This window comes from Rhinoderma darwinii, chromosome 8, assembly GCF_050947455.1.
Source record: "Rhinoderma darwinii isolate aRhiDar2 chromosome 8, aRhiDar2.hap1, whole genome shotgun sequence".
Lineage (NCBI taxonomy): Eukaryota > Metazoa > Chordata > Amphibia > Anura > Rhinodermatidae > Rhinoderma > Rhinoderma darwinii.
Window position 1 is genome coordinate 37,964,052 of NC_134694.1, and position 27,410 is coordinate 37,991,461.

The following is a 27,410-nucleotide window of genomic DNA, read 5'->3' on the forward strand; positions in this document are numbered from 1 at the left end:
CTATCTATGTTACTACTATGTTATTGCTCTAGGTGTCAAGCATGAAATGGCCAGACAAAGAAATCCTAAATTGTGGTTGTACAGAATAAGGACAACTCGACCGACCGCTGCTATTATACTTGTGAGGGTGGGAAATGATAATAGCCAAGAGGCTGTTTTGGACCCTCATGTGTGTTTCCCATGCAAAAGCATGATGACAGTGCATGTAATATGGCATGCGTGAAGTGCCCAAATGCATGCTAGCAGATATAGTGTTCAAACTTTGGAATGTTCTACCATAAATGATGGACAGCATATAAAATTGAAAAACACTTACGTTTTGCCTAATGGCATTGAGAGTTCTAATTAACAAGGCGCTAGCAGGGTCAGTTTTAGACAAACTGTGGTTCTGGGCAAAGTTAAAAGTGGGGCCCCAACTGCTGAATTACTGTATCAATAATGCAATCAATTCAGAAGTGTTGCAAGCCCCAAAGCAGATGTCCCCCTCTCACACAAAAAAATTATCTATATACATACACAGTTATTAAATTATACCACTATACTAGATTAAATATTACCTGCATACTGTTACTGAACGCAACTCACTATTATAAGACCAATACTACCAATAATAATACAATATAAGGTCCACATAATACTGCCACACCATAACCACAGTGACTGAATAATACCCCCATACTGTTACTGAATAATACCACCACACCTTAACCACATTGTGACTGAATAATACTCCCATACTGTTATTGAATAATACCTCCACACCATAACCACATACTGTTATTGAATAAAGACCACTATGCAAAGACCAATATTACCATCATATGGTGATCATATAGTGGTAGATGCCAGTCGTGCACAGGGGCTCTGCAGAACATATATGTGATTACAGCACATTTATATCCAATGTCTCACAGGTGATGTTTTCTCTGATTAGTCATTCACTTTCCCTTTTTTTCTCCATCCGGCCCAGACCACTGTGACGACTTTTTCCAGCCACGACTCATCTCTTCAGAATTTAACACACAGACATGTTGGTTTCTTGCTTTTCCAGTACCATCCACACCTATACCCCATCCTCTAAACAAACTCATACCCAACAGTGCCCCAGATGGTAATAATGATCTCTCAGTGCTCGACACAATAAAAGTGACACATCAGTAACCGTGCCCCCTTTGTGCACCCGCAGTAATAATTCCCCTATGTGCCGACTGTAGATGGCGCCACACACAGCCCCCTGTAGATAGCGCCACTCATCACTCCCCCTTGTACATAGTGCCATACAGACCACCCATTGTAGATAATGCCACACAGCCCCCCTTTGTATATAGGGCCACACAGCCCCCCTTTGTATATAGTGCCACACAGCCCCCCTTTGTATATAGTGCCACATGGCCCCCCTTGTATATAGTACCACACAGCCCTCTTCCTTGTATATAGTGCCTCACAGCCCCCTTATATACAGTCCCACACAGACCCCTCCCTTGTATATAGTGCCACAAAGCCCCCCATTGTATATAGTCCCACATAGCTCCCCCCTCCCCTTGTATATAGTGCCACAGAGCCCCGCTTTCTATTATATAGTGCTACATAGCCTTCCTTGTTTATAGTGCCACACAGCTCCCCCTCCCTTGTATATAGTGCCACACAGCTCCCCTCCCCTTGTATATAGTGCCACAGCTCCCCCCTTGTATACAGTGCCACACAGCTCCCTCACCCCTTGTATATAGTGCCACTCAGCCCACCTCCCTTGTATATAGTCCCACACAGCCCCCTATCATCCATATAGTGGTACACAGCCCCCCCTCATAAAAAATTGTACTTACCTACGCCCGTTCCCACGATGGATGGAGTGCTTCACAGCCTCTGGGGGGACCCTTGCGGAGGCCAGCGTGACGCAGAGACGTCATCGCGCTAACCTGCGCAGGGTCGAACGTGGCCAGTAGCCTATAGTATTAAATTGTATCTGCGTTCTGAGGATGCATAAATGTTCTGTGCCGGGCAGCGCAGTCCCACTCGGGCCATAGCAGACGCTTTGGCTGCTATAGTGGGACGGGAGCCCTGGGCAATTGACTTGATGATTATTGGCTTTTTGGCCAAGAGTGGCAGTATTTCTCAAACAGCTGACTTATTACTGCCCCATTGAACTGGTTCCAAATGCCTCACTCCCCCGTGGACGGGTATATCCTCTCTCCTTGCCAGAGTCTCTGTCCATGTCAGCCTATATCAAGGAGAATTTGAAGAGGGGTTTCACACAAAAGACTTCCTCCCCGGCCGGGGCCGGGTTCTTCTTCGTTAAAAAGAAAGAAGGATCTCTTCGACCCTGTATTGACTACGGTGGTCTCAATCAGATCATGGTCATGAACATATACCCATTGCCACTTATATCCAAACTGTTTGACCGTATACGAGGAGCCAGGATTTTTTCAAAATTAGACTTGCGTGGGGCTTATAATTTGATCCGAATCCGTCAAGGGGATGAGTGGAAGATGGCGTTCAACCCCTGAGATGGGCACTACGAATACCTGGAGATGCCATTCAGACTGTGTAACGCTCCCACGGTCTTCCAGGAATTCGTCAATGATATATTTCGAGATCTCCTCTATGTCTGTGTTGTAGTTTATCTCGATAATATTTAGATTTTCTCCCCAGATCCGTTAACTCATCGGAGGCATGTCCATCTAGTTCTACTGTGATTAAGGGAGAATCGTTTATATGCCAAGCTGGAGAAGTGTGTGTTCGAGAGAAAGTCTCTACCCTTCCTGGGCTACATTATCTCGGATCAAGGTCTCAGGATGGATCCTGAGAAGGTTAAGCCCGCCCTGGAATGGCCACGCCCTCAAGGCTTAAGGGCCATACAGCGTTTCTTGGGATTCGACAACTTTTACTGACAGTTCATCCCAAACTTCTCCTCACTGACAGCTCCCATCTTTAATAGCTTGAAGAGTGCCTTCACGACAGCCTCAACCCTCCATCATCCTGATGTATCTCTACAGTTTTCATTGGAGGTGGACGCCTCCTCTGTTGGTGCTGGCGCACTTCTGTTCCAGAGAGGTCCCAAAGGCAAGACAGTGGTATGTTGCTATTACTCCGGGGAGGACTTTTGTGCGTCTGGCAGACAGAAAAAGAATCCTCCGTTGGGGACACAGCTCCAAACTGGCAGGTCACGCGGGTGTCCGTAAGACCCGAGACCTGATTAACTGTCAGTTCTGGTGGCCCACGCTGCCCAAAGACATCCTGGACTTGGTCTCATCCAGCACGGTGATGTTGCTCACTCCAAACCGGCTGGCCTGCTCCAGCCGCTGCCTGTGCCCTATGCTCCCTGGCAGCATATTGCAATGGAATTCATCAACGGATCTGCCTCCCTCTGCTGGGTGCAGTATGGTCTGGGTGGTGGTGAAGCAATTCTCTAAGATGGCTAATTTTGTTCCGCTGACCGGCCTACCTTCTGCTTCTCGACTGGACAACCTCTTCATACAAACACATCTTCCGCCTGTACCGCTTACCTCTGCATATCGTGTCTGATCGGGGGGTTCAGTTCACCTCAAAGTTCTGGAGGGCCCTCTGTAAACTCCTCGATATAAAGTTGGACTTTTCCTCAGCCTACCACCCCCAGTCCAATGGCCAAGTTGAGAGGACCAATCAGATCATGGAGAACTATTTACGACAATTCATCTCCAGGCTGCATGATGACTGGGTGCAGCTTCTTCCTTGGGCCGAGTTCTCGTATAACAACCATACACGCGAGTCCACAAAGACGACACCATTCGCCATAGTTTACGGACAACAGCCTTGAATTCCTCTCCCGGTGTCAGTTACGTCCCAGGTGCCAGCAGCTGACACTGCTTTCAGAGACTTCCTGCAGATCTGGTAGCAAACCCAATCCTCTATTCTGCTGGCAGTCTACCACATGAAGCGAAAGGCGGACACAAGGAGAAGAGAGCCGCCTCAGTTTCTTCCGGGTACCAAGGTCTGGCTGTCCTCAAGAAATATCCGGCTGATTGTGCCATCATGCAAATTCGGTCCCAGGTTCCTCGGACCCTTTGAGATCCTGCATTGGATAAACCCGGTCTCTTATAAGCTTCAGCTGCCCGGTACCCTCTGGATCCCTAACTCCTTTCACGTGTCTCTTCTGAAACCTGTGGTCCTGAACCGCTACTCTATGACTCTTAGCCCTGCAGTTGCCCCCAGTGGTTATGCCGAGATATTTGAAGTTAAGGAGATCCTGGACACCAAAAATGTAAGAGGAAGAACCTTTTATTTAGTAGATTGGAGGGGGTTTGGTCCAGCGGAGAGGTTCTGGGAGCGAGAAGAGAATCTCAATGCTCCTGCCCTCAATTGGAAGTTTCTCTCTCGTTCCGGTCGCAAGAAGAAGGGGCGTAAGTGGGGGGATACTGTAACATCCGCGGTCACTGTCCACGAATTCCTCTCATCCCGCCAATGCCTTTCTCTCGAGAGATGCCAGCACACGCGCAAGCTCAGTCCGCTCTTAAAGAGCCACAGCGCACACATGTGTAAGATTGAGCGGATTGCTCCCAAATCACCCTGGACTATAAGAAGGGCCCAGCCCCTTCCTTCATTGCCTGAGCGTTGTTTGTTCCTATTCGTGTTAGTCTTTGCAAATGGTCCCTTGAGTGTTTTCCAGTTCCCAGTGTTCCCGTTCCTGCTGCCTGTATCCTGTGCTACCGTGTTCCTGTGCTTTACAGAGTTGGAGTCCTGTTGTGTCGCCTACTACACCGGCTGTGTTTCACCGCACCTGTTGTCTGCCTGCTGCCTGAGTTCCATTCGATCCTAAACCATCTACTTTCTGCATTGCCACAGGTACTCTGTTTGGCCAGCTGCTATCCCGCTACGGCGGTACGGCCCAGTGTGTCCACATACACAGATCGTGACACACTGTAAGATATGCACATACAAACACAGAGACACATAGTGTATCCACACAGAGACACATAGATACTCACCATCTCTCCTTGCTGACAGGATCACAGGTTTCTTGCAGGACGGGTTGTGGGCGGAGCTTCCTCCTCTTCTCTTGCTCCTCGGCTCTTTCTCTGTGTGTGTGTAACAAAGAGCAGATCACAGTGTAGAGGCAGAGCCCAGTGGCGCCTCCTACATGCTGGGAGGGTGCAGCGCCCTGTGCACTCGCACAGGTCGCACACCCCTAAGGCCTGCCTGCTTTGGGCCCACACACCCATGTGGAAGGTACTCTGAACCGATTTGGGTGTGAATCCATCGTTTCAGATTACGTCTTCCCATACATGCTGTTAGTCTTCCCTGGGGCAGATGGAATCTTCCAGCAAAACAATGCGACATCTCACATGGCTAGAAATGTCCGACAGAGTTTGGAAGAGTAAGACCATGACTTCCAAGTACTTCCCTGGCCCCCTAATTTGCCAGACTTGAACCCAATTGAGCATCTGTGAGACCACCACAATCGTCTTGTTCACTCTATGGATCCTCCCCACGCACTCTCCAGCAAATGTAGGATGCACTGAGGTCAGCATGGCTCCAGAAACCTGGGACAACCTACCAGCACCTTATTGAGTCACGCCCAACCCGTCTAGCTGCTTTCTGTTCTGCACACGGCGGTTACTCTGGTTACTCTGGACTATGGTCATAATAATGTGACTCGACTGTGTATGTCTTTCCTGAGTGCACATTTGTGAACAAAACAGCATTATAAATATTCAAAGCAAATCCATGTTTAACCCCCTTCCGACATGTTCCATATATATACACGGCACAGTCGGGACGTTGTTCCCGCAAACCACAGTACCATTACGTTGTGGTGATGGCACGGGCTCGGAAGCTGAGCCTGCTCCACCACCACCGGTTGTCAGCTGTATATTATAGCTGACATCCTGCTGTAATGGCCAGGACCGAAGCTAGCCTCTGATCCAGCCGATTATCCCCTCAGATGCCGCGCTCAATAGCGATTGCTGATTGCAATTTTCAGCTTGCATCTTCCCCTGCGTATTAATTTCTGAAAAACACTTGTGGGGTCTAAATGCTCACTACACCCCTTGATAAATGCCTTTTAAATCATGGGTATTGCAAATGTGACATGGCGTCCGCAAACCATTCCAGCACAATCTACGCTCCAACCATTCCAGCACAATCTACGCTCCAAAACTCAAATATCACTCCTCTTCTGAACCCTCCCATATTTCTAAACAGCAGTTTATAACCACATATTGGGTATTACCATACTCGGGAGACATTGCTTTACAAATGTTGGGGTGCTTTTTCTTCTTTATTCCTTGTGAAAATGAAAAATGTTGATCTAAAACTACATTTTATTGTAAAAAATAATAATTCTTCATTTTCACGGCTTAATTCTAACTAATTCAGCAAAAAACCTTTGGGGTCAAAATTCTCACTATACCAAAAAAAGAATTCCTCTAGGGGTGTAGTTTCCCCTTTGGAGTCACTTTTAGGGTGCTCCAGTGTACTATTACTACAGGGGCTCTGCAAATGCGGCATGATGCCCAGAAACCAATTCAGCAAAATCTACATTCCAAAAGCCAAATGGCGCTCCTTCCCTTTTGAGCCCTGACATGTGCCTAAACATCAGTTTATGACCACATATGGGGAATTTCTGTACTCGGGAGAAAATGCATTATAAAAGTTGGGGTGCTTTTCTCCCTTATTCATTGGGAAATTGAAACATTTTGAGCCAAATCTACATCCTATTGGGAAAAAAAAATATTAATTTTTGCTTCCCAATGCTAATCAATTCAGGAAAAAACTTGTAGGGTCAAAATGGTCACTATACTACTAGATGAGTTCAAGTGGTGTGGTTTCCCAAATAGATTCACTTTTTAGGGGTTTCCACTGTACTGGTACCTCAGGGGCTCTGCAAATTTGATATGGCGCCAAAAAATCAATCCTTCAAAATCTGAGCTCCAAAAGCCAAATGGTGTTCCTACCCTTCCGAACACTGCCGAGTGCCGACACAGCAGTGTATGACCACTTATGGGGTATTTTTGTACTCCGGAGAAGTTGATTTACAAATGTAGCGGTATTTTTTCACCATTTTTCTTTGTGGAAAATAATATTTTTAATTTTCATTGCCCAATTCTAATAAAATCTATGAAACACTTGTAGGGTCAAAATGTTCACTGCACCCCTATATGAATTCCTTGGGGTGTAGTTTTCAAAATGGTGTCTTTTTTGGGGGGTTCTCCAATGTTTTGCTACCACAAGACCTCTTCAAACCTGACATGGTACCTAAAATATATTCTAATAAGAAGGACCCAAAATGCACGAAGTGCTCCTTCAATTCTGAGGCCTGTGTTGCAGTCAAGTAGCACACTAGGGCCACATATGGGATATTTCTAAAAGCCTCAGAATAAGATTAATAAATATTGAGTTGTGTTTCTCTATTAACACTTGCTGTGTTACAGAAAAAAAAAAGTATTAAAATTGAATATCTGCAAAAATAATGAAATTATGAAATGTACCTTTACTTTGCTTTCATTTTTGTGAAACACCTAAAAGGTTAAGAAACTTTCTAAATGCTGTTCTGAATACTTTGAGGGTTTGTGCTTTTAAAATGGGGTGATTTATGGGGGTTTCTAATGTATAGATCCTTCAAAGCCACTTCAGAACTGAACTAGTTCCTAAAAAAACAGGATTTTGAAATATGCTTGAAAATGTGAGAAATTGCTGCTAAACTTATATGCCTTGTAATGTCCTAGAAAAATAAAAGGATGTTTTCAAAAATGTCTATATAAAGTAGACAAATAGAAAATGTTAACTTTTAACTATTATGTGTGAAATAACTATTTGTCCTACAAGCAAATACATTTAATTTTAGAAAAATGCAGATTTTTCAAAATTTTCTATACATTTTGTTTTTCCACAAATAAACACTAAATGTATAGGCCAAATTTTACCACTAACATAAAGTACAATGTCTCATGAGAAAACAATCTTAGAATCGCTTGGATAAGTAAAAACACTACAAAGTTATAACCACATAAAGTAAAAATGTCAGATTGGAAAAATGAGGCTCGTCAGGAAAGTCAAAACTGGCTGCAACGGGAAGGGGTTAAATAAAGCATTCCCTTACCTGGATAATCACAGTGATGGATTCGTCTCTTCTCAAGTTCAGGGTTATTCCGCCTGTTGTACTTGGGGACTGTCATAATCACTTGCCCTTGTGGTAGCATAGGGAGGGAATTTGGCATTGGGTGTAATAATGGAGCTCTCACCAGTTTTAGTCCAAATGTAGCTTCGTAAGATGGAGGTAGTGATAAAGTGTTGATCAATTCTGACTGATTTTCAGGGCTGCCTGGTTGAGAATTGGGTGGAGACGGTGGTAAAGTGACAGATGAAGACTGGTAAAACTGCCCAGAAATTACAGCACCCTCTTGATCCAAGTACTGGAACCGCTTTCCGGGATGTTGCTTTGCAGAAAGGGTCAAAGAAGAGGATTCATTGTTTGCTGTCATAGTATTCCCGGTTTCTGCTGATGTGCTTCCGTTGGACTGCACAACATTTAGTGCATCATTGGCCACAGACATATGGTAAAGATGAGTCTGAAGGCTGTCACTGTTTGACAATGGAACTTCAGAAGGTGCTTCTTGTTTAATAAATATGTTGTTCACTGCCACTGAATGTGGCACACTAAACACACTGGTGAAATCTGGCAGGGACTGGGTCAAAGAGACAGAGCATGGCTGGGGGAAATCGTTACCTGGTTCACTCTTTATTTGAGGGAGCACAGTAAATGTTTTAGACGGCCGGTATAAACCTGTTCGTAAGTGGGATGTGTCTGGCAGAATGAAATTTATGTTTACACTGTATGGGGCCTGGGGTGGCTTTTCTGATTCAAAGAATTCGTCTACTACTGAAGCACTCTCCCTTCTGTATTTTTTGTCTGCAAGCATTTGCATAGGAGGGCCATGACCCAGGAGGTACTTGTCCATTTCTGACCTTGCCTGTGGAGAGAATATATAACATATTACAATGGTAAACCACCCATCATTTGAGGTAACATAAGCAAATCATTCTCTGCCTCTTATCCATTTCCAAATGAAGACCGAAAGAGTAACAGACTACACATTCGGAATTTGCTAAAAGTTGGACAACAATAGTCATTCTTGAGATTTGGTTTAAATCTTTTTTTTTTTTCTTTTTTTATAGATAAAATATATAGTAAGAATAATAGATTACATATTTAGTTTTGAAAGCATAACTAGCAAGGAGGCATGAAGAAACTATTTATGTCTCCTTCAAGCGTCTTTAAATTATGATTAAAGTGGTACTCCCATCATAGGCATTTACAGCATATCCACTTGGACCTACATCTATTAGGAGAACGGAAGCCAATTAACCCCGATTCATTTGCCGATTCATGGCTGCCACATTCTCCATACACTTCAATAAAGAGATGACAGCATGACCTAGACTTGTGACCCGCACCAATAAGGCATATATGGCATATCCTTTTGATATGTCATCAATGCCTAAGATACGAAAACCACTTTAATAGTGTTTTCCTGGATAGAACAGCGATTGCCTATCCCATCAATAATTAATCAGTGGGGTCCAACTATCGGTACCTACATGAAAAATAACAAGGCACATTGTTTTCTGGAGAACTTCCCTTCAGTACCTGACACAGCTTCACTTTTCCATGTAGCTGTGTCCAAAGAAATCATAGGGCCCCATAGAAAAATTTAGAATGGGCCCCACCCTTACTGAGAGTTTAAATATAGAGACAAATGTAAGTTGATGTGATGCGGGGTAAAAACAAAACCTGGTTGCACGCGATGTGCTTTTTGTTACCTTACTTACAAGAAGAGTGGCACAGATTGATAATAAATGAATGGCACAGGGGCTTTATGAATATGGTGATCAGCCCAAACTTCATATTTTTCAGTGTAGTTATGGAAGAAAAGTAGCATAAATACATTGGTAAATCTTCGCAGTGAGCTCCAAATCCCCTGCTCCCCATACATTTTAAGTTATAAAACTTTGCCTGACTGATGCTACCATTAGGGGGAGCTCAGTGCATGTGGATTTATACAGTTAAAGAGGCTCTGTCACCACATTATAAGTGGCCTATCTTGTACATGATGTGATCAGCGCTGTAATGTAGATTACAGCAGTGTTTTTTATTTAGAAAAACGATCATTTTTGACAGAGTTATGACCTATATTAGCTTTATGCTAATGAGTTTCTCAATGGACAACTGGGCATGTATTACTATATGACCAAGTTGGCATTGTACAGAGGAGTGTATGACGAGTGAGGAGTGTATTGAGAAACTCATTAGCATAAAGCTAATATAGGTCATAACTTTCTAAATAAAAAACACTGCTGTAATCTACATTACAGCGCTCATCACATCATGTACATTATAGGCCACTTATAATGTAGGGACAGAGCCTCTTTAATATTGAAAATGAGAGCTGTAAAAATCTGTATGCAGTGAGCTCCCACTAGTGGTGGCTGCAGGAAAATGCTGTGTGTCAGGAAGCAGAAGAAATGCCCCATTTCACCATGGGTTCCATTGCATTCACCTAATCTTCCTCCATGGATTTTTGCTGTAATGATAATGTTGGGGTCACGAGGGTAAGACACCCACCAATCACAAATTCATGGCCTAGGCTAAAGAAAGATTGTCAATGTTATATCCTGGAAAAGCCCTTTAAAAAAGCAACCATATATTTTGAGCCAAGGATTGGATTAGATCCTTTGCTTTGTGATCAGAAAAATTGGCAGAATCCTGTCTAGAGATGAGTGAGTTTCCAGAAATTTTGTTTCGGGCCCAATTCGGACGAACCAGCCGTTAGATTCAATTCGGTAAGGGTATGTTCACACGACAGCGTCCGTAACGGCTGAAATTACGGGGATGTTTCTGATAGAAAACATCCCCTTAATTTCAGCCGTAACGGCATGTGCAGGCGCTTGAACGCCGCATCCATTACGGACGTAATTGGCGCTGCTATTCATTGGAGTCAATGAATAACGGCTCCAATTACGGCCAAAGAAGTGACAGGTCACTTCTTTGACGCGGGCGTCTATTTACGCGCCGTCATTTGACAACGGCGCGTAAATAATCGCCTCGTGTGAACAGACAAACGTCTGCCCATTGCTTTCAATGGGCAGATGTTTGTCAACGCTATTGAGGCGCTATTTTCGGACGTAATTCGGGGCAAAAATGCCCGAATTACGTCTGTAATTAGTGTGTGTGCACATACCCTTAGAATTTTATTTTTTTTGCAAGTCTAAAGTGCCCTGATCGCCCTAAATAGTCATGTATGAAATTCTGAGCTCTTCTAAAACTGTATTCTACCCCTTTCAACCTCTTTAATGCCAAGACAGTATTAGTAATCTAAAAGTGACAGCAACCTGCAGTATATGGCTATGGGTAAACAGATGGCAGCTGGTGGTAACAAAAAGCCTGTTTAACCCTCTCCACGAACTATGACGTATACTTACACCATAGCCGGGTAGGGGACGTATGGAGCGGGCTCACGGGCTAAGCCCACTCCATACAACGCGGACTAAGCCAACACTTCACTGTAACAAGCGGTATTCCGGTTAACCAGGTTCGCGTTTGTTTAACTCCTTAGATTCCATGATCAATAGCGACCGCGTCATCCAAAGCATTAGAAAGAGGGGGCGACCCTCTCTGACAACTCAACGGTCCCCCTGCGAAGCGATCGTGGTGTGCCCATGGTCTGCCCTCTTTGTACTCCTATTAAGCCTCCGATAGGGCTTAATAGGTGCCTGTGAGAAACATGACATACTGTAATACATTAGCATTGCCATATATAGTGCAAGTAAAATGATTGCTGGTTCAAGTCCCCTAGGGGGAGCTAATAAAAAAAAGTAAAAATCAGTCAAATAAAGTTTTATTTTATGTACATAAAAAATATTAAAAGTAAAAAAAAAAACTTTTCCTATTTTCCCCCCAAAGCATTGTAAAAATAATTAAAAAAGAATAAACATAATTGGTATTGCCGCGTCTGTAAAAGTCTGAACTATTTGAATATAACATTATTTAACACACACGGTAAACGCTGTAAAAAAAATAGAATAGAAAGTAATCAAAAACTTGCATGTACCCCAAAATGATATAATTAAAAACTACAAATCGTCCTGCAAAAAATAAGCCCTGATACCGCTCAATCGACGTAAATATAAAAGAGTAATTTCTCTCGTAATTTGGCGACACATAATACATTTTATTTTTTACAATTAGTTTTACCTTGTAAAAATAGTAAAATATTTAAAAAAAAACTATATAAAATATAAATTGTTGTAACACGGAATAAAGCTAACACGTAGTTTTAATTGCACGGTGCAAAACACTATTGAGGATTCGTTGTTTTGTTTTTTTTCATTTTCTACCCCCACAAAGAATTTTTTCCATTTCCTAGCACATTATACAATAAATGGTGCCATAAAAAACTTCAAGTTGTCCTGCAAAAATCAAGCCCTTATAGAGCTACAATCGACGGAAAAAGAAAAATGTTAAAACTTATGGAAGGTGGGGAGGAAAAAATGTAAATGAAAATACGAAAAATGGGAAGGGGTTAAAAACAAACTGCATTGTCAGATTTTTTTAAAATTAAAAAACATCACTTGCGAACAGCGTAAAGTATAATGGTGCTGTATAATTGCTTAACAGGGAACAATATTCCAATTTTTGGTGGCACTAATGACTGACTCTCTCTAAAATGATTGTAAATCTATCTATTCACATCTCACTATGAGACAGACTTATTGACGCTAATCCACTATCTGTCTTCAGCAGTATTTCCTGGTTGGGCTGCTTATAGTGGCTATGACTCATATGACTGCCATTAGTGACTCACACCTGTACCCCTCAGGATTGGCTCTGCTAGAGTGCGGACTGCCTGTGTGGCATTGTGGGGAAGCCTGCTAGGCTGCCGCCCGGGTTCATGTAATCCTTTTTTTCTTGTCTTCTTCTGATTTGTAGAATGGAGGCCGCTATTTTGAGCAATCCCAGAAGTTTTGGACTCGCGAAAATCCAAACTTTTGGGAAATTCGTAACGAATTTGCTTTGTGTAGAATCTACCTGCTCATCTCTAATCCTATCCAATCTTTATCTCTCTTTAAATTAGCCTTCTGTTCACCATTACTTTGCAGATTATGCTGTTTTAGGCGAAAATAATAAAGTGACGTCTGTATACCAAGTTATTTAGTAGTTTTATAATCGTCATCTGATGTTAAAACCTTTATAAGTTAATCACTATCTTTACAAGCCTTTGAATGAGCTTTGCTCACTGGTCACCTGCTAAATGTAGATTTCATAAATGTTTTCTGCAATAAACCTGGCCTACACATCAGCCTAGTTGTATATTGTATGAATATATAGCAGTAGATTACTTTTGCATAGGAGAACAATTTCTTTCTAAAGATTCTGCATCCAGTTACTACAAAATGCTCCTACTTGCTGCCTTGACACTCTGAGCCCAGCCGTGGGTCTCGGCACGTGTCCATCACGACTAAACCTCTATGATGATGTCACGGATGGGTACCTTTAAAACGTTGGATCTGGCTGCTGGACCTTGTCTGTATAATCAAGGTAATTTGTGTTATTCCTGACTCTGACACTAACCTTGACATTAGCCTTTTACTTGATTTTACTCTTGTCTTGCTTCTTTGTATAAGCCTGGTATCTGTAGGTCTACTGCTGGTTTTGACTTTTGTCCAGTCCTCTGACTACGTCCTTATCTCGACCTATGGCTTGTAGTATCCTGTCCACTCTCCTGGTGATTACCCTTTGGTTCCACTCCTGACTTTGATTTGATCCTGCTCTAGATATCACAGCAGTGTAACCGCTGCCAGTCATTAACATTCTGATTAGAAAAGTCCATACCTCCTTGCGGAGGTCAAGAGTGAAGAATGATAAGATTCCTTTGAATTTATACCTCAGTACAGCGAGATCTAAACCAACTGCACATAAAGTATCCACTAAGTGGGTGAGCCACAAATCCCAAAGGCGCTGCATAGTCTGGTCCCCTGCTTGTGGTCATCAATTAAGTTGCTAATGTAGCCCACCAAGGTTCCTGTCAGGAAGACACTTCAGGGAATTTCTAATCCCCAGGGCGCCCTGCGACATAGGGCCTCAACTCCCTCCGCTGCTTCTCTGGTCCAGCAAACCTCCATTGTCACTGCTGAGTCAGTGCCTTCCACCTCAGTTCCCCGCTGCATCTTCCAACTCCTCTTCAATATAATGGGGTCCTTGCGGCAGCCAGTGTACTATACACATGATTTGATAGATGTTTGACCGCATTACAGGTTCCTGCTACCTTCTTCATGCTGGATCTGCAGGGGGTGTACAATTGGATTTTGATAAAGAGGGAGAACAGTGGAAAATCACCTTCAACACTCGGGATGAGGACTTTGAATACCTAGTGATGCCAGTCACACTTTTCCCAGCTGCTTTTTGACAGTTTTCTGAACAATTGCTGAAACCCTTTTATAGCAGTATATGTAAATTATATTCTTGTCTTCTCAAAAGACTTAAAGACTCTTCTCCTGCGTGTCCGAATAGTGTTACAGCAACTACAGGAGTGTAAGTTCAAGAAACAGGAGCTTCCATTACTTGGATATATCATTTCCGCAGGAAATTCTTGGATCCAGAATAATCTCAGTAATCCAGAAGTAATCCCAGCCAGTGAGTTTTAAAGCTTTCCAGAGATTCCTTAGATTTACCAATTATTATTGTCAATTTTTAAAAAGTTTCTCCCAGGTGGTGTCTCCCCTCACTACTTGGACTCAGAAAGGAGCAAATTCTCGAGTTTGGACAACTTCTATGGATTAAACCTTCAAGCATCTCAGGTCCTGCTTCTCTTCAGCCCAGTTCTCCACCACCCAGATTCCAAAAGACCCGGAAAAGGTCAATCAGGTCCTCAAGCAGTTTACTTGCACCAGCAGGATAACTGGCTGTAACTGTTAAAGTCGGCCAAATAAGTCTACAAAAATCATGCCTATAAAACTTCAAGCAAATCACCCTTTGGGACAGTTTTTAGCTGATTTACAATGATTTCACTTGCTCTTTATGTGCAGCCCCAGTTACCAGCAGTATTTAACGTCAGTAAAATCTGTAGGATATCTGGTTAGAGGAACATAGGGCTTTGCAGAGCTTGAATCATCTTCTGAGTTTGAGCTCAAACAAGTGCTGGATTTTAAACGAGTAGGTGGTAAACTATGCAACTTAATCGACTGAAAAAGATATGGCCTTGAGGAGAGAACCTGAATCCCTAATAAAGCTTGTTACATATAGTTATATAGTTGCTAAGGTTGAAAAAAGACAAAGGTCCATCAAGTCCAACCTGTAGCGATGTCGGCCACCGTTTACCGCTACCCAGCTTCCTTTCACTTTTTGCTGCTTCTATGCCACGGCCGAGCGGTCTAGTGGCTCTACATACCCCACAGCTGTGACACAACCTATAATCCTAGCATTGTCCTTGTTACGGGCCTAGGTGTAAAAAGATCATTAGAAAGATCTCTGTGGTGTCCAACTATATATTTGTACATTGTAATTAAATCGCCCCTAAGCCATCTTTTTTCCAAACTGAGTAGCCCCAAGTTTCTTTTATTTCAACAAGTTTTATTGAGATCTTACAATAAAAAAAGATAAATGCAAACCTTTTACGAAAAGATTAATAAGTAACAAGCATCATATGATACAGCAATGAACCAGAACAGGTATCACAGAGTCTCAGCAAGACAAATAAAACCATAAGTAGTAGAAGAAGAAAAGAAAAGCGAAACAAAAACAACAAAAATATAAAAAAAAAGGGGGGAAAGGGGGGATGGGAAACTGGAAGGGGTATAGGGACGAGTTGAACAGAGGTGTGGAAATAGATTACAATTCAGTAATCGTGGTAATGGGTACATTAGGGTAGGCTTAACTGATCCAGGGCTGCCAAAGTTTCTCAAACTTGGGAATCTTGTCGAGTAAAATGCTGATGAGCTTTTCATTAATAAATATTTGCTCCATTCTGGATTTGACACCCGCCAAAGTAACATAGCGTTTTTTCCAGGAGTGGGCAATAGTCATTTTGGCAGCTAGAAGATTGTAGGAAAATAGCTGAAATTGTGCATGTGTAAACTCTGGGGGTTTGAGATGGAGAGCTAATTTGGGATCCTTGCGGAGAATAATACCAAATAAGCTCTGAATGAGGCCAAAAACTCTGCTCCAGAATCTAGTGAGCTTAGGACAGGACCACCATATGTGGAGCATGTCTCCGGACGAGAGGCAACCACAGAAGCAGGAGGCAGAATAGGTAGGAAATGCATGTGCAATTCGGCTATGGACTAAATACAACTACATCATGACTTTATAGGCATACTCCATAATAGTCGTGTTAATGGAGCAGTGTGCACCAAATAGCACGCCAATCTGCTGATTCAATCGTTGTCCTCAAATCCCACTGCCATCTATGAACATATGTATGAGTAGCTGGGGTTGGATTACCTAGGAGCCATTTGTATAGTATGGATATCACACCTCTAGAGGTTGGGCATGTTTCGCAGATTCTCTTGAACTGAGAATAAGAATCAGATACAGCTGTATTGCTGAGGAGAGAATTAATCAATTTCTTGAGCTGTAGATATCAAAACAACTCACCACTGGGGATTTGTTTAGAAGTTTCAAGATCGCAGAACGAGAGAATCCAAGAGTGGGTGGGTAAAAGAAGGTGGTGAACCCTTAGTATACCATGAGACCACCACCATTTAAAGGCCTGATAATTGTCTGCTCCTGAGAAGAAAACGGGGTTATGCCACAAGGAGATAAGGGGTAGGTGGGGAGAGATTAATCTGCTAGAATATTTGATATTTGATATGCATTTAGCAACAATTAAACTGGATTGCTAAAATAAGCACATGGAGTTAACTCGCAAACTTACGGTAAGTTTAAATCTGGCGCTATTATTATAATGTAGTATAGTTCTAGTAGTTCAAATAACTAATTGATTATTTGATTAACAATAATTTTGTATTGTATCAAATTTGAAAGTAATGTGGCCCGTCAACTTCACATTTTTTCTAAATGCGGGCAATTTACCCACACGAGTTTTGAGACCCCCTGCTCTAGGTCATATGATCAGGGGCGGATTATAATTATAACGGTTCTCACCGGTTTGTTCGTGGATCCTCAGTGTCGTCTGGGAGATGGTGCTTGGAACCCAGGCAATGCTTGGCACAGCGGGTAGAGGCGGTCGGATGGATAGGCAGGAGTCAGGACACGCAGCAGACGTCATAACGGGTATGGGAGCAATAGGTCAAGGCAGGCGGCGTAACAGGTATGGAAGCAATAGGTCAAGGTAGGAGGCAAGCAAGGATAGTCAAATTCAGGCAGAGGTCAGCAACGGGAAATCCAGACAAGGCAGAAGGGAAGGAAACAGAAAACCAGGGCACAGGTAAACTCACGGGGAACTTGGTTGAACAAGCATGGATGTAGGGAAGGAGGAACCATTAATAGGAAGTCTTTGGAATTAAGACGCACGCTGGCCCTTTAAGACAGAAGGAGTCAGCGCGCGCGCCCTCTAGTGACTGCAGCCGCACATCGAGTATGATGGCCGCGGAGGGAGGTAAGGGATGCACTTACCTGACGCCGTCCAGGACCAGCAGAGCGTCTGGATCGGGTAAGTGGAGCTCGGGATGAGCATGTGGTAATGGAGGATGCAGGAACCGGAGCACAGGCCGTGGGAAAGGCGGGGAACGGCACGGCAGCTGTTACAGTACCCCCCCTTTACGCCCCCTCTTTTTAGGCTTGCTTGGAAACCTTCGCTCAATGTCCTTGATGAGAGCTGGGGCGTGGATATTCTCTTCACGGGCTCCCATGATCTCTCCTCAGGACCATAATCTTTTCAGTCCACTAGGTACCATAATCTCCCCCGTGTTCGTTTGACATCCAGGATCAATTGAATTTCAAATTCGGCATCAGCCGCTGGCGCAGGATGGACAGGAATTTTCTTTGAAAATCGGTTGAGTATAGTGGGTTTAAGCAGAGAAATATGGAAGGAATTAGAGATTTTCAGAGACTGAGGAAGGTGAAGTCTGAAAGTTACTGGATTGATTTGTTTTGTTATCTCATAGGGGCCTAGAAACCGAGGAGCTAGCTTGCAACAAGGGGTCTTCAGACATATGTACCGGGTGGACAGCCAGACTTTATCCCCAAGAAGGAGCTGCGGCGATATCCTTTTGTCTTTTATCCGCATTTCTCTTAAACCTGACTACGGCTTTGTGGATGGAGTCCTTGGCCTTCTGCCAAATCCGTACAAAGTCGCGGTGGACCGTGTTAGCAGCTGGAACCTCAGAAGGCACAGAGACTGGTAGGGGAATTCCTGGGTGCTGGCCATACACCAAGAAGAAAGGAGAAGAATGGGTAGATTCCCCCGTATGGTTGTTGTAGGCAAATTCGGCCCATGGAAGTAGACTTGCCCAGTTGTCTTGTCGCGGAGACACGAAATTCCTGAGGAAACTTTCAAGTATTTGGTTTATCCGCTCTACTTGACCATTGGATTGAGGATGGTACGCGGAAGAGAAGTCTAGTTCGACCTCCAGCAGTTTGCACAAGGCTCTCCAGAACTTGGATGTGAACTGAACTCCTCTGTCAGAAACAATATGCTTAGGAAGACCTTGAAGGCGAAAGATGTGCTTGATAAGCAGCGTTGCCAGTCGGGAAGATGACGGAAGGCCTGAGAGAGGTACGAAGTGCGCCATCTTGGAAAGCGATCCACTACAACCCAGATCACGGTACACCCAGCAGAACTAGGCAGATCGGTGATGAAGTCCATGGCAATGTGCGACCAGGGAGAGTCAGGCACGGGCAGAGGATGCAAAAGGTCAGCAGGTCTTGAATGGGAGACTTTATTTTGAGAGGAGGTGGAGCAGGCTGAAACAAAGTCTTTAGTGTCTTGGGACATGGAAGGCCACCAGTACTGATGGCCAATAAAATTGAGTCTTTTTGATGCCAGGGTGCCCAGAAACCCTGGAGGCATGACCCCAACGTAGAACACAATCCCTTTGTTTAGGGGGTACGTAGGTCTTTCCTCAGGGAATGTGTACCACTTCAGCTGGAGCAGCAATCACAATACGTTTAGGATCTATAATAAACTGTGGGCTGGGCTCTTGATCTGTGGGGTCAAAACAGCGAGATAAAGCGTCAGCCTTGGTATTCTTTCCAGCGGGTCTGTAGTGAAGCTGAAAATCGAATCTGGAGAAGAATAATGCCCACCGAGCTTGACAAGTGTTTAGGCGTTGAGCAGTCTGTAAGTATAGGCGGTTCTTATGATCTGTGTAAATGATGATGGGATGTCGTGCACCTTCAAGCAAATGTCTCCATTCCTCCAGGGCCAATTTAATAGCTAAAAGTTCTTTATCTCCAATACCATAATTTTTATCAGCGGATGTGAATGATTTGGAGAAAAAACCAAAGGCCACCAGTCTCCCACTACAAGTCTTTTGTGAAAGAATATCTCCGACTCCCACAAATGAAGCATCGACCTCCAGAACAAAGGGTTTGGTGGAATCCGGTCTATATAGGACTGAAGCAGAAGAGAAGGCAATTTTAAGAGCTTGGAATGCAGCTTCATCCTACGTGGTCCAGTCTTTGGCATTAACCCCCTTTTTGGTCAGCGCAGAAATAGGAGCCGTCATAGAGGAGAAGTGAGGAATAAACTGGCAGTAATAATTTGCAAATCCCAGCAGGCGTTGGACAGCTTTGAGTCCTTGTGGACGAGGCCAGTTGAGAATAGAAGATAGCTTGGCTGGGTCCATTTGAAGTACCTGGTCGGAAATGACATACCCCAAGAAAGGCAGGCTGGTTCTCTCGAAGAGGCATTTTTCTAGTTTGGCAAACAGAGAGTTCTGTCGCAGACACTGTAATACTTGGCGCACATGCACACGATAAGATTGAATATTGGGAGAAAAGATTAAAATGTCATCTAGGTATACCACCACACAGCTGTACAACTGATCTCGAAAAATGTCATTAACAAAAGCCTGGAAAACCGCAGGAGCATTACAAAGTCCAAAGGGCATGACGAGGTATTCAAAATGGCCATCACAAGTGTTGAATGTGGTCTTCCATTCGTCTCCCTCGCGGATACGGATGAGGTTATAAGCTCCACGAAGGTCTAGTTCGGTGAAAATTTTCGCCCCCTGTAGGCGGTCAAAGAGTTCTGAGATCAATGGTAATGGGTACTTGTTCTTTAGCGTGATATTATTCAATCCTCGGTAATCAATACAAGGACGCAGGGAGGCATCTTTTTTTTCCCACAAAGAAAAACCCTGCGTCAGCAGGAGAGGAGGACTTACGGATGAATCCTCTTCCCAGATTTTCTTGGATATACCGAGACATGGCCTCCATCTCGAACAAAGACAAAGGGTAGACTCTACCTCTGGTAGGCGTGGCGTTGGGGACCAGGTCTATGGCATAGTCGTATGGCCTGTGAGGTGGCAGCGATTCAGCTTGTTGTTTACAGAAAACTTCCGAGAAGCTTTTGTATGGAGTAGGAAGTCCTGCTGAGTTAGGTTCTGTAGGCTGAGGCATAGGTGGGCGAAGAGATTGTAGACAATGCTGGTGACAAAAGTCACTCCAGCGGGTAATTTGACGTCCAGTCAGTCAATAACAGGAGAGTGCTTCTGCAACCACGGTAGACCTAGTAGCAAAGGGTTCAGAGAGTTCTTTAAAACATAGAAGGAGATACGTTCCTGGTGCAGTGCCCCTGTTAACAAGAGAATGGGCTCGGTGACAAAATAGATAGTTTCCTGTAGAAGCCTCCCATCTACAGAAGCAATGGACAACGGTTTGGTTAGTTTTTGCACTGGGATTTGGTAGCGATTTACCAAGGACTGGCACAGAAAATTCCCAGCAGATCCGGAATCTAGGAAGGCTTGAATGCAGAAAGTGGTTCCTGCAAAGGACAGCTTTGCTGGTATGGTCATCTTCTGAGGGGAAGGTATTCCACCTAGGGTAGCCTCTCCTACTTGCCCTAGGCGTTGGAGTTTTCCGGCCTCACTGGACAGTCCTTGAGGAAGTGCGTTTTACCACCACAATACAAACATAAATTAAACTTGCGTCTACTCTGGCGCTCCTCAGGCGTGAGTCTTGTTCTCTCCACCTGCATGAGTTCGTCTGACTGAGAGGAAGATGAGGCCAGCAGAGGTCTTTGGAAGGTTGGTGCCAACCGTGATGTCCGATTGCCTCGAGCAGATTCTTGTTGTCTCTCACGCAAACGTATATCTATACGATTAGCAAGAGTAATCAAGTCATCCAAGGACGGTGGAAGGTCTCGGCCAGCAAGTTCGTCCTTGATTCGGCACGCCAGACCCTCCCAGAAGGTAGATACCAAAGCCTCATTATTCCACTGGAGTTCAGTAGCCAGATTGCGAAATTGAATGGCGTATTGGCCTACGGTGGAGGTTCCTTGCCAGAGCTTGGGTAGAGAGGAAGCTGCAGAAAAGACTCGACCCGGTTCTTCAAACACCCTTTTAAAAGTGGAGAGAAAGTTTGAATGTTGTACATGATGGTGCATTGGTTAAAAAAACCTTTGCAGGTCTTGGGGTCTCCCTCATAGCGGGCAGGCGTAGGTAAATATAGTCTAGGACTGTAGACAAGAGCTTGCGGTGGTGGTGGTGGTGGTGGTATCCGAGGCGCTGGAGGCGCTAGTTCGTTCGTTCAAACGAGTGGACACATTCTGCAGTAGCTGAAACTGATGATCTTGGCGGACTCGTTGTCTAGAAAGCTCCTGAGCCATATCAGCCGTGTCAGGCAGGGCTGTGTCAAGGGGATCCATGGGTTGTTCAACCTATAACGGTTTTCACCAGTTTGTTCGTGGATCCTCGGTGTCGTCTGGGAGATGGTGCTTGGAACCCAGGCAACACTTGGCACAGCGGGTAGAGGCGGTCGGATGGATAGGCAGAAGTCAGGACAGGCAGAAGACGTCGTAACGGGTATGGAAGCAATAGGTCAAGGCAGGCGGCAGGCATCGTAACGGGTATGGAAGCAATACATCAGCTGCTCTTTCTTCTGTTGTATATACAGAGCTAAAGAACCCATTTATTAACTCTTCCGTCTCTTGGTCCCCTGTAACCAACTCCCTATTACCACTATTTAGGGGTCCTACATGTTCAGACCTTGACTTATTTGCATTTATATGCTTGAAGAATTTTGGCCACCAGCCTTTCATTTTGTGTTTTTGCTAATTTTATTACCTTTTTACAGATTTTATTAAGCTCTTTATCATTTACAAAGTCTAGAGTTGTACCCTTTAAATTTATAGTTTTGAAATGCCCTTTTTGTCACATATTGCTCTTTTTACAGAAAGTGTAAGCCATGGGAGGTTTAATTTTAGTCGTTTATACTTGTCACCTATAGGAATACATTTTACACTAGAATTACCCAAAGTAGATTTGAAAATCTCCCATTTATTATTTGTACCATTATTTGACATTAGTTCTTCCCAGTCTATGTCCTGAATTGCAGCCTCCATCCTTAGGAAATTGGCCTTCTTAAAATTGAGTGTATTTACCTTCCCAGCCTGTGTTTGGTCTTTACAGTATAGGTAAAATATAACTATATTGTGATCACTGTTACCGAGGTTTTCACGAACATTGACATTCCCAACAAGCTCTGCATTATTATAAATGAGCAGATCCAACAGAGCTTCACCTCTAGTCGGGTCTTCCACAAACTGGCCCATAAAATTTTCCTGCAAAAGGGTGAGGAAATTTCTCGGTATAGAGTTTCAGGCACATATATAAATGAGAGACAACCACTTCTAAAGTCTTGATTATTATTTTTTTTACCAAATAGTTTTTTCTTCTTTGCTTTTAAAAAAGGTATTATGTGCATATTAGTCTAAGTTCAGTGAAGGAAAAAAAAATGTGGATCAAAATTAAACCTGCAAGAAGACATGAAATATACCGTGCAAAACAAGAAGAGATGATAAAATGAAATGTAAAGAAATTTCAAACACTCAAAAAATTTATAGGCCAAAGAAAAGTTTTTTCTTTTGTTCTGTGGGATGTGTTATTATTCGTGGTGGTGATGGTGGCAGTGTAGTTTGGAGGGGGAAGGTGTTTGCACACCAAGCTGCTACGATGGAACTCTATGGCATTATAGAGTTCCATGGGAGAAGGACTGGAGGCAAACACCTCCATGACCCCCAGAATGGCCGACTCACAATTGAAGAGGCGTTCCCGGGGCACCTGCTTCAAATTTGAGGCCAGTATGAGGGCAAATGTATTCTTGACACCTTGTTAGATGGACCAGCAACTGGGCGTCAATAATGGCCCTGCAGTCCTCCTCTCTCCAGCCACACTTGCGCCCTGTGGTTCTCGATGGTTGACTTTCAGAAGGAGGATCAACTAGACCTTCTGGGTTCCATTGCACTGGATCTTGTGTAGTTTGGGAGGGTCCTGCAGCTGGAGACTCTATTTGAGTCTCATCTGAATCTTCACCATGGAGACTGTCTCTAGTTCTAGGATTGAAAACAGTGAAAACATATATGCTGTGTAAGCACCTAGCAACAAACTAGTGTGTGACAAATGGAAGTATGCTATGTCACGCAGGTACCTGTGCAATTTAGCATAGGCCCATGCTTTAAAACAAATGTAAATAATTGATAAAAATATGCATTAGATACTTACTGCCCAATATCCATTACGTCACTTAAGAAGTGCAGTTGCTCAGTATACATATGTGGCTTCTTCTTAAGCTGTCCATCCCCACTGCGGCCCTTGGACATAAGCTCTCTGTACTGGTCTCTACATGTGTTCCAGCGACATCATTCAAAATTGTGTCCTTATACTCTTCTAGCCGTTGTGCCATCTCACTGGGCGGTCCTGTATTGGTAAGATTAGCTGCTCCACTCTGGCTTTTGTCATAGCCATGTTTTTATGTGCAGTGACGGTGTTTCTGGTGTGTGGCCTGCATCTTGGGGAATCCCCTAGCGTTGCACAGCAACACTTACGCAATTACGGACAGCTATGGATCCACAATAGCGGAAGCGCCTATAGACTTCTATGTACGAGTCCGTGCTGCAATTGCGGACAAGAATAGGACATGTTCTATATTTTGCGGATCATATCTACGGCACGGACACACATCTGTAAATATATGGAAAGGTGTCCGTGGCCAATAGAAGTGGATGGGTCCGCAATTTCATCCGTAATTATGGATTAAAGCTACGGTTGTGTGCATGAGGCTTTACAGTGGGTGCTGTCAAGCAACAGGCGCTGCCTACCTGTGTTTATACATACATACAACTGATCCTAGCCAAATCTGTATTTTTCACCTTGGTTACATTTTAGCCAAAATATTGTGTTTACCAAAGAATGCCCATCTTTGTCTCACTGGTGATCTATGAACAATTAGGCAGAGTAAAGCCAAATTTACTTTATCTGGTACACTTTCCTTTATGTATTATTAGCTTCCCTACATCATAACTCTGGTATGTTCCCTGCAGCCATTTATCTGCACAGTCTAATAACACTGTTTTCTGCTATGTAATCATGAATACTTTTACCAGCAGAATGTATTAAATATAATCTAGTGATTAGTTACCTAATCTATTGCCCAAGGCTAAGATTTGGTCCGGCATTAGCATAGTTGGAAAACCGCAGAATCCAGATGTTACAGTACATAAATATAATGTACTGACAAGTGCTTTGCACTAATTTGTATTCAGTGGAGCACCCAATTGCAGTGAATAAAGTTCAGCAATGCACTCAGAAATACATATATAAAGATTATATGCAATGTATATTATACACACTGTATAGTCCGGATAAAAATTCAACACACTGACTCCAGGAAAAGTTCCTCACCATCCCCAATATCAAGGAGCTTAGATGTGGTAGATGAAGTATCAGAACACACTTTGTGTTTCTACTGCATGGTCTCCCAGCCTTCACATAAAGTGCTTCTGCAAAGGATAAAAGCAGACAAACAAAGCACAGACTGCAGCGTTGGATAAAATCTTTTGGTACTTTATTTCATATACTCACAAAGAGACGGAATAAAATCGCTCATAAATATATAAAATCTCCATGTTGCATGCCAAACCTCTCCTGCCCAACCCTGGGTTTCACCTTGTCCAGCTTCTTCTGGGGCATGGATAAAGCCCCATTCACATGACGGGGAAACTCGGCCGTGTGGCGACCATCTATTTAATGCCATCACAGTAAGAACACTAGACCCCAAATAGGGTTATTCACATGGCCGATTATTTAACGGTGCAGTAAACCGGGACGTCCAAAAAATAGAACATGCCCTAATTTGGGCAGTTCTCTTGGCCTCACGGTTCCCATAAACATCTATGGGGCCGTGTAAAGCACAGCCCTCACTTGAATGTGCTCCGAATGACGGCCGTGTCTACCGCCGCTCACTCTCTCCTTCTCCTCACAGTGCGAAGTGCATGTGAGGAGGAGATTTTTTTTGCTGCCACAGCCCGCTTGTGGATGCCCCCCCCAAAGATGGCACCCCAACCCCCCATAGTTAGTGCCACTGTTGCTCCCTGTGGGCGGATTTTGACACTGTGCCCGGGCAATCCACTTCAGGAGTAGGGGACCGCTCCAGGAGAAGTCCCTGACGTCACTATCCATATATGGACAGAGAAGTCAGGGACTTCTCCTGGAGTGGTCCCCTACAGTGGCAGTATCTACAGTAAGTGGGGGTTGCCATCTATGGGGGGTGCCCTATATGGGGTTGTTATGTATAAGTAGGCTTTGAGGCCACTGCCTACAAGGGGGCTGTGTGGCACTACCTAGAGGTGGCTGTGTGGCACTACCTAAAGGGGGGCTATATGGCACTAACTACAGGGGGGCTATGTGGCACTACCTACAGGCGGCTGTGTGGAAGTATCTAGAGGGGGCTGTGTGGCATTATCTAGAGAGGGCGGTGTGTGGCATTAGCTACAGAGGGCAGTGTGTGGCATTAGCTACAGAGGGCAGTGTGTGGCATTATCAGCCGACACTCGGACCCTGTTGTGTGAATAGAGCCTAAAGCGTGCTCTGGTTTCTCATTAAATACATGTTGTGCAACAGAACCATTAGACACACCTGCATCTATACACATAGCATACTTATTCTAAAACAGTCAGCATGTTTTACATTAAAAATGCAATTTCAAATATAATTTCCTCCACTTTTTCCATTAATAACAGATTACATTGGGACATCTGAAAAGAAACGGAGTATATAGCAGAAAAAGTCCACTGCAATAAGACATTGTTCACACTTGCTCTACTGCAGACAGATTATAGATTCATATGATTCTGTCAAAACAAATTCATATCCGCAGTCCACCCTACTGCGATCAATTTATTCTTTGCAATGACAAACCCCATAAAACATGGGAAGTGAATAAGCATAAAAGCAGTAATAGCAAAGTACTGCACACAATACTAGAGTTTTTATTTTTTTTTTTATTTTTTTTTTAATATTCACAGTCCACACTGTTGCGATCAATTCATTATTCACGGTAGCTAGTTAATAAATGCAATTAATTACATCCTAAACCATAATTCACTATACTTCCATCAATAGCATTTTCCCACCCAAAGAACTTTGCTCAATTATCCCAAAATATCTCAAAAAGTGTTCCACAATATCCATCTCCCAATCGAGTAACATCCCAACACGTACCAATAATGTGCTCAAACTTATTTCACATCCCTTCCACATGTTTTTATTCACTCTGTCAGAGGGTATATTATTCATCTCGAGGGAGATAAGCAACCTATTCCCAAAGACATACACGAGTGTCTAATAATCACGCCCCGTTACGAAGCGTCACAAGAATACGACAACGGGAGTATCTTCCTCCTTCCCACCTGATAATGTAACCAAAGATATCTAGTGGCATTCTTTCTACTGTTTACAAATGGCAGCATACTGGCACATTATACCCCAACCTCCCACTGTGCCACCCACACCGCACCGAACAGTAGGTGTTGTATTCTAATACTCTCGACCCTACATTAAGCAGCAACATTATGTGAATTTGTGTATACAGTGAAATTCATATTCCCTCCATAACAAAATAAAAACTACAAGGCAGATATAGTTATGACCTCAACTCAATTTACGAGAGGGTTGAGCAAGACAGAATGAGTTTCTGTAGGGAAAACCCTTAACCATTAAGATAGCACTTGAGCTCAAAATCAATATTCAGTCTTACAGGAGCCATGGTATTCAATTGATATATCCACAGTCCTTCCCACTTATTGAGTTTGTTAACCCCTTAGTGACTAGCCTATTTTAGGCCCTAATGACCAAGCTATTTTTTTTTTTCTTTTCTTTTTCGTTTTTCTATAGTCGCATTCAAAGAGCTATAACTTTTTAATATTTCCATTGACATAGCTGTATGAGGACTTGTTTTTTGCAGGGTTAGTTGTACTTTT

General features: G+C 43.5%; 1 protein-coding gene across 1 annotated transcript in view; it reads right to left on the reverse strand.

Annotated features, from left to right (window-relative positions):
* LOC142658658 (Krueppel-like factor 5) overlaps positions 1-27,410 on the reverse strand; it is an 88,934-nt gene that overhangs the window by 35,682 nt on the left and 25,842 nt on the right. The window contains exon 2 of the mRNA XM_075834250.1: positions 8,075-8,945. Within this exon, the coding sequence (XP_075690365.1) occupies positions 8,075-8,945 (871 nt within the window). The remainder of the gene's footprint in view (positions 1-8,074; positions 8,946-27,410) is intronic.